General features: G+C 34.0%; 2 protein-coding genes across 2 annotated transcripts; both read left to right on the top strand.

Annotated features, from left to right (window-relative positions):
* The first annotated feature begins 512 nt into the window (after positions 1-512).
* On the top strand, positions 513-5,356 carry LOC142531956 (uncharacterized). The gene is made up of 4 exons (XM_075638242.1): positions 513-568; positions 4,584-4,656; positions 4,741-5,061; positions 5,143-5,356. Exons 2-4 carry the CDS (start codon positions 4,606-4,608, stop codon positions 5,176-5,178), a joined length of 408 nt encoding a protein of 135 aa, XP_075494357.1. The 5' UTR covers positions 513-568; positions 4,584-4,605; the 3' UTR covers positions 5,179-5,356.
* On the top strand, positions 5,179-7,490 carry LOC142531957 (uncharacterized). The gene is made up of 5 exons (XM_075638243.1): positions 5,179-5,355; positions 6,209-6,316; positions 6,491-6,775; positions 6,882-6,986; positions 7,079-7,490. Exons 2-5 carry the CDS (start codon positions 6,314-6,316, stop codon positions 7,367-7,369), a joined length of 684 nt encoding a protein of 227 aa, XP_075494358.1. The 5' UTR covers positions 5,179-5,355; positions 6,209-6,313; the 3' UTR covers positions 7,370-7,490.
* The last annotated feature ends 219 nt before the right edge of the window (positions 7,491-7,709 follow it).

Below are 7,709 nucleotides of genomic sequence, written 5' to 3'. Positions count from 1 at the left end.
ATATTATTAATTGTTATTAATTTATGAAGGGCCTTGAGATTGTTTAATTCAACAAGGCTAGACAACGCCCTTTTTAAGTTTCTCCAATGTATTTGTAAAGTTGGGGAATATTAATCAAATTCTCAATTGTTTCCTCTTTCTGTCATGTTTCTTGGAACATTAATTTAAATGGATTTTAGGAAAATATAAGCTGCTTTTCGGCCAGTACAATGTGAACCAGTTGGCAGAGATATTCAATGTATTTTCCTTTTCTATTGAACTGTTTTACCTGTGGTTTTTGGGGGGTGGTTTGAATCTTGAACGAAACATTTTTTCCATTTTATGTGGCAATGACGTGTGAATCCACCAATTTTTATTGTACAAATAGAGAACTTGATATTATATGTTTAAGTAGTTTTTCATTGTCTTTATCTTTCTTTAATATATTCCTAGGTCTAACTTGAACAATACTATTCATAGTCAGTGAGTTGCCATTCTTGTAATATTATGAACACTTACTTATACATGGGATATTGCTTGGATTAGCTAACATTGCTGGAGTTCTGAAGTGTGCTCAATTCGTGTGCAGGTATAAATATTAATTGTGTATTATTTTGACATAGATGGTAAATACTACTTTGACACATGATTTTTATTTGTTTAAACTATAATGATGTATATATGAATAAGTTTTTTTGTATTTAAGTTTCTTTTATTTATTATGTGGTGTTATCTTATAAAAATGTTTGGGATATTTTGGGAAAGAAAATTTGGGATAACATCTGATACCTAAGTAATTATATCATATAAATTAAATTATCATCGTGTATATATGTGCGTGTGTGTATTGATAAAATCTCATAATTATTTCATATAACTGAAAAAAGTTTGTTCACGAGATGGATAAGGAATGGATGCATCTGCCTTCTAGGCTTGTACCCGAGTATGAAGAAGGGGTAAAAAGATTTATAGCACAAGCTAGGAACTATGCAAAAACACGTGAAGTAATCTTATGTCCTTGCAAGTGTTGTAAAAATAAGAAGTATATGAAATTTGACCAAGTGTACGACCACTTAATTATTAAGGGGTTCGATACTTCTTACACTATTTGGGTCTTCCATTGTGAAACTTAAAACTCACAATCTCAAGCTGAAGGTAGTTCAGGAGGAGTTCAGAAAGAGTATGAAAGTAGAGAGGCATATCACTTATATAAGGATGTTTTTTTGCCGGAAGAAGAGGTTGGACACACTATGTCTGAGGCAAAAGATTATGAGTTTGATGATTTACTAAAAGATGCGGAAACTCTTCTCTTCCCTGGTTGTACATCTTACACAAAGTTTTCAGCAGTCGTCACACTATACAATTACAAGTCCACTAATGGTCACACAGACAATAGTTTCAATGAGCTCCTTAAGATCTTAGGTGACATGCTTCCAGAAAACAACACACTTCCAGAAAATGTTTGCACGATGAGAAAGTTGTTGAAACCATTTGATTTAGGATATGAGAAGATTCATGCTTGCCCAAATGATTGTTGTCTATTTAGAAAGGAGCTTCAAGAATTGGACTCGTGTCCAGAGTGTGGATCCTCAAGATGGAAGATAGACAAAGTCACCACCAAAGTTTGTAAAGGAGTTCCTGAAAAGGTCCTACGATATTTTCCAGTGATACCAAGACTGAAGATGATGTTTAAATCGAAACAAAAGGCTGAAGAGTTGATTTGGCACTCCAAACACAAAAGTCAAGATCATATGATGCGTCATCCAGTTGATTCGGTAGCTTGGGATACGATAGATCATAAATGGCCTGATTTTGCATCAGATCCTAGAAATCTCCACCTTGGTCTTGCAACAGATTGATTCAACCCTTTTGATGACCTTAGTTCCAGATATAGTTGCTGGCCAGTTATTTGTGTAAATTATAACCTTCCTCCATTGTTGTGCATGACAAAGGAAAATCTTATGCTGACATTACTGATTCCATGTCCGAAGCAACCGGGAAATGATATAGATGTATACTTGGAACCCCTTGTGGAGGAATTGAAGGAGTTGTGGGACACCAGTGTGGAGGCGTATGATGCATTTAGCAAGTCAATGTTCAATCTGAAGACTATTTTAATGTGGACAATCAATTATTTTCCAGCTTATGGAAACCTAGCTGGATGTGTCACAAAAGGAAAACTCGGTTACCCAATATGTGATGAAGACATATGTTCTATGTGGCTTATGTATAGTAGAAAGTTTGCATACTTAGGCCACAGGAGATTTCTTGCTCCTAATCATCCATTTCGTCAGAAAAAGAAGCGGTTTAATGGGAAAAAATAGAGTAAAGGGAAACTTAGACCTTTGAATCGGTTAGAAATCGCCGATGCATTGAAAGATATTGAAAATGACTGGGGTAAAAAGCAAAAGGGTGAGACTGTCAACAGTTTGAGGAAAAAGAGGAAGAAGCAGGATAGTTCAAATGATGTACAAAAACCAGTTCAAAGGTCGAAGAAAAAGTCAATTTTTTTCGATTTTCCATATTGAAGTGTAAGTGATTTTGCACTCTATTCATTAGATTTTGCAAATTTTTTATTTTTTGTTCCTCAAATGTTAGAAATATTCTTAACTAACACTACGAAGCTTGTTGATGATTACCTTTAGGTCCTCCTGCTACGTCATAACTTAGATGTGATGCATGTTGAAAAGAATGTCTACGAGAATATCATAGGCACATTGTTAAACCTTAAAAAAAAATCCAAAGATGGTATGAATGCTCGCAAAGATTTGGTCAATTAAAAATTAGACAAGAATTACATCCTCAAGAAAAAGGAAAAAATAAATATCATTTGCATGCTGCCCCGTACACATTGTCTAAAAAAGAAATGGATGTATTTTGCTCTAGGTTGAAGAAAATAAAGTTACCCGATGGATATAGCTCAAATATTGGTTACTGTGTTGCTGTAGAAGAGCGCAAGCTTATTGGGCTGAAATCTCATGATTGTCATGTTCTGATGCAACAATTGCTATCAGTAGCATTGAGAAATCTTCTACCGAAAGGTCCACGCTATGCTATATTTCTATTGGGTGCATTTTACAATGAATTATGTCAAAGAGTACTAGACAGGAACCGTTTAGAACAACTCGAGGAGAATATTGCTGAAATTCTATGCATGTTCGAAAGGTATTTTCCACCCGCTTTCTTTACCATCTCGGTTCACTTGACAATTCATTTAGCAAGAGAGGCTCGCTTGTGTGGGCCAGTCCAATTCCGTTGGATGTATCCATTTGAAAGGTATAAACTAATTATTAATCTTTTTGACAAATTTTATATTATATAAAGATTTAGATTTTGCTATCAACACTTCTTTAATGTTAATTTTACTTGTTGATTTAGATTTATGAAAATACTAAAAGGGTATGTGAAGAACCGGGCAAGACCAGAAGGTTGCATAGCCGAATGTTACCTCGCAGAAGAACGAATGACATTTTGTAGTGCTTATATAAAAAATGCTTCTAGTATTGGTGTTCGTTCTAATAGGAACGATGATTTGGAATATGGATTATCAGAAGGTCGTCCAATTTCTAAAGGGAAAGAAAAGATTTTAGAGGATTACGTGTTACAAGCTTAACATCGATATGTGTGGTTCAATAATGCAGAAGTTGAACCTTACTTATAGTTAGTGTAGTTAGTTTCATACTGTTAGTCTTGATCTACTACATATCTTGTGTATTCTAACATCTCCATTCAATTATTTGATTAGAATGCACATTGACGAGCTTAAACAAACAGATCATCATTTCTTAAGTAACGAAACGTTGTTACAAAAACAACATATGGAAACATTTGCTGAATGGTTATAAAAACAGGATCATGTTAACTCTTCAGAATGAATTCAATGGCTAGCACATGGTCCAAGGAAGCACGTTACATCTTATACGGGATATATTGTAAATAGACATCGGTTCCACACAATTGATGTTGAAAGGTCGACACAAGATAGTGGTTTTTCAATTGAAGCCGATACTGTTTATCAATCTAATGCTAATGACAATTCACATACAGTAGGAAGACTATCATACTATGGGGTTATACGGGATATTGTTTTGCTAGACTACTATTCTTTCAAAGTGCCTGTTTTTAGGTGTGATTGGGCCAATCCTGGAACTGGTATCAAAATTGAAGATGGTTTTACACTGATCAACTTACACCAAGGACTTAAAACTTTTGAAAATGATCCTTTCATTTTAGCATCACAAGCAAAGCAAGTATTCTATTCCAGGGACAATGATGAAACAAATTGGTATGTGTTGCTAAAAGCGCCGCTTCGGGGTATTAATAACATGAATGTGCTTGAAGAAGATGCTTATACGTCATCAACACCTCTTGATGTGTCCCTACTTGAGATTAATATTACCGAGAAAGAATCGTACTCAAGGAATGAGTATGAGGGAATCGATGTGACTGAGACATGACGGAAATTTTCAGGGATAGATTTTATAGTTATTTATTTTGATTGATACATTTTTTCTAAAGTTATGTAACTATTTATTTAGTGTTTAATATATTTGTTTGCTTGTTTATTTTCAGTGATGCATCATGTCATGTTACATGTTTATCAGGTTATTAAATAACATTCGAAAGATGAGCAAAATGGTCAAAAAATGTAGCAAAGGATCTGTAGATGAAATTCAGGTGATATTGTTTTCTATTTTAAATCTTGTTTAATTTTACTAAAGCATACTATGTACATTTCAATGTTTTTTTTCCACTTTACAGGAAAATATATCTAATAGGTTATTGAGAATGGATTCTAACAATTCAGCTAATTCATCACATGATTTGCATGGTAAAGAACCAATTGATGATGAGAAAACATATAAGAAAAAGGCACGGGGTTCATCAAAGTTGAAAATGGTTAGTGGCCAAGACAAGTGTAAAGAGCTGGAGCGTTATGAGTTTGGACAGCCGGTTGGAGATAATTCATTGAAGTACCCTTCTTTCCTAGGTTGCATGATAAAAGAATTTGTGCCTTATACATTAAATGGATGGAATGACATAAGCAAAGAAGTGAAGGATAGGATGTGGAGCTGTCCTCAGGTAATATATTTAGTTACTTAATTTTTCATTTTCATTTTCATAACAAAATGTAGACATATTTTCTTTTTATTTAATGTACAGCTGACTTACAAAGTTGATGATTGTGAAAAGAAATAAATTTTTCGAAAGTTGGCAAAATTGTGGCGCGATAGGAAATCTAAATTGCAAATACTTGTACGAGAAGCTAATACAAGTCGACTGGCTTCACGAGATCTCAATCTTTTGAAGCCTGAATTTATAGACCAAAATCAGTGGGACTTATTTGTACAGAGGACATTATCACCTAACTTTCAAGTGAGAATTTTTCTGGACTCTTTTATGATCACTTAATACATTTGCTGTACCTTTCAATTTGTTGGTGCTATTTAGATCTTTGTGCTTTTATGTGCTATAGAAAATGTTGTGTCTACATTTGAGGAAAGAAAGAAATACATATACATCCATTAAAATATGCCGAAAACCATATAGATTGATTACAGAAACAATACACTATTACCAACAAAATAGCCAATCCAAATCATATGTTAGTAGTAGTATACAGGATGAAATAAAGATCAACAACTCAAAAACTTTATTTAAAGAGTCAAAACTGTAATGGATTGATATGAACTTCTATCACCCTTCAAGCCAATTTGTTTGTCCCTTGTTTATTGCCTCTCATCAACTTTTCTTGTGCCATGTTCGCAGTTTGAATCCTAAAGTCCCAACCTTGTATGTAACCAATTGCTGACCTCATCCATCTCCTTAGGCACGGTATAATGACCGATCCGAAACAGCAATAAAACTAAAATGGTAAGTTGTTGCTAAGATAACTGAATATGAGTGAGAAGAAGAAAGTCTTACATACCCGTCATATGATTTAATTGTTAGATTTCGAAATCCAGCTTGGCTTAATGTATGATAGGACCTCTCCCCATATTTGTAAGGAACCACTTCATCACCTGTCCAAGAATCCAACGAGGTTAATGTGCTAATTTGTAAGATTATCTGTTGATAAACAACAAAACTATGTGATTCGATTGTTATGCCATACTCGTTTGACTCACATTATGGTAGTTTTTTTAATTTTTTATAATTTATGTAAGTAGTGATATATACATCTTTTGAATTATGTTCTAACGATTTTGTAATTTTTTCTATATTAAAGGAAAAGAGAAGCCCGGCATATACAAAAATTACGAGATCGCAAGTTTGGATTGAAGGTCACAAGAAAAAAAATGAAGAGCCTAGTACTCAAGCTGTTGGAGAGAAAATGGTAATAATTAGATTAACTTTGCATCAATTTTTTGGTATAAGGTAATAATTAGAGTAACTTTGCATCATTTTATGGGTTAATGAGATGATAACCTTCAAACTAGTTCTTTTAATCCGATTATTTCTCTTGGCTCTTGCAGATAACTATGTCATTTTCTCATATTTTTTTTTGCAGAAAGAAATACAAGAATGTCCACCTGATTCTCAAAACACAACTAATATTGTTGATGAAGCAATTAGCCTTGTGTTTGGCAAGGAAGCTCGAGGTAGAGTGCGTGGCATGGGCTTCGGAGTTACACCATCGAAAGTTGGAGCTTCTGTGAAACAAAATGAAACTGTTCAACAACTTCAAACTATGGTACAAAGCCTTCAACAACAAATGCAACAAAATCAGCTAGAAATTCAAGAAATGAGGTCCATGTTTTTACAAAGTATGAATAAACAAAATCAACAAGAACAGGTTAGTAAAAACAACATATAAAAAATATGTTTGATATATATACACACTTAAATGCTTTTGAATTATCATGATTACATCGCTTGACACGATTTTATTGTTAAATTAGGTTGCTAGTGATGGTATTGGTAGTGGTATCGGGAATGAAGTTGGTAGCAATGGTGATATCGATATTGGTGCCAAGAAAAATGGTGATTTTGATCATGTTTCTCAGGTAATTATCTTTAAATTATGTAATTTTAAACCACAAAATTGTTACAAAAATAGATACGGTTGAATCAATAACTTTTCATTGTGTATTTAAAGTCAAATTTGAGGAATGTGAGTCCTGGAGATATTCGTGCTAATACTAAATGTAAGCTGCTTCATTGGTGTGATGATGAATTAGTTGTTGCAGAAGGTCGAATTGCATCCACAGATCCAAACACAAAAGTGCATCACGTTGTTCTTGGTAGATCTTGTTGGAAAGTTTGGGTTGATAAGGTTTTGGTGGAGAAAGTGGACCTAATTCGACCAAATGATGAAATGCAGTTTCTCGAGGACGCGATAGGAAGCACAGTCACATGGTTATCTAAATTTATAGTATTGTGCGATTGATACATATTCTACTTATTTGCGTGTATTGAAAGTTTAGTAATTGTTATATATGTACCAGCTAGTTGTTAGAGATTTCGTATCTTGCTTTGGATTTTCAGACTTTCTGTTTTCATATACTGAAAAACAATGAATTTTTTAAAGAATTTGATTTTATCGGCTTGAAAACGAACGATGTAGAATTTGTTTGCATACTGTAGATATGAATACAGATAATATTATCCGCGACATGCGTGTGCGCTATCGATAATATTATCCGCGGCGCGTATACTCACGCAGGTGATAATAGTATCCGCGGCATCGCGGCGTGCGTATGCGCGCTGTTGATAATCTTGAAGTTTCA

This window comes from Primulina tabacum, chromosome 17 (genome assembly GCF_025594145.1).
Source record: "Primulina tabacum isolate GXHZ01 chromosome 17, ASM2559414v2, whole genome shotgun sequence".
Taxonomy (NCBI): domain Eukaryota; kingdom Viridiplantae; phylum Streptophyta; class Magnoliopsida; order Lamiales; family Gesneriaceae; genus Primulina; species Primulina tabacum.
Note: the sequence above shows the minus strand (reverse complement) of the source record. Positions and strands in the feature narration are given on the sequence as shown.

Coding starts and splice junctions, on each gene's coding strand:
- LOC142531956 (XM_075638242.1), top strand. CDS start 4,606: ATGAGCAAAATGGTCAAAAAATGTAGCAAAGGATCTGTAGATGAAATT. Junction 4,657..4,740: donor GATCTGTAGATGAAATTCAG/GTGATATTGTTT, acceptor TCCACTTTACAG/GAAAATATATCTAATAGGTT. Junction 5,062..5,142: donor GGATGTGGAGCTGTCCTCAG/GTAATATATTTA, acceptor TTTAATGTACAG/CTGACTTACAAAGTTGATGA.
- LOC142531957 (XM_075638243.1), top strand. Junction 6,776..6,881: donor AACAAAATCAACAAGAACAG/GTTAGTAAAAAC, acceptor TTGTTAAATTAG/GTTGCTAGTGATGGTATTGG. Junction 6,987..7,078: donor ATTTTGATCATGTTTCTCAG/GTAATTATCTTT, acceptor GTGTATTTAAAG/TCAAATTTGAGGAATGTGAG.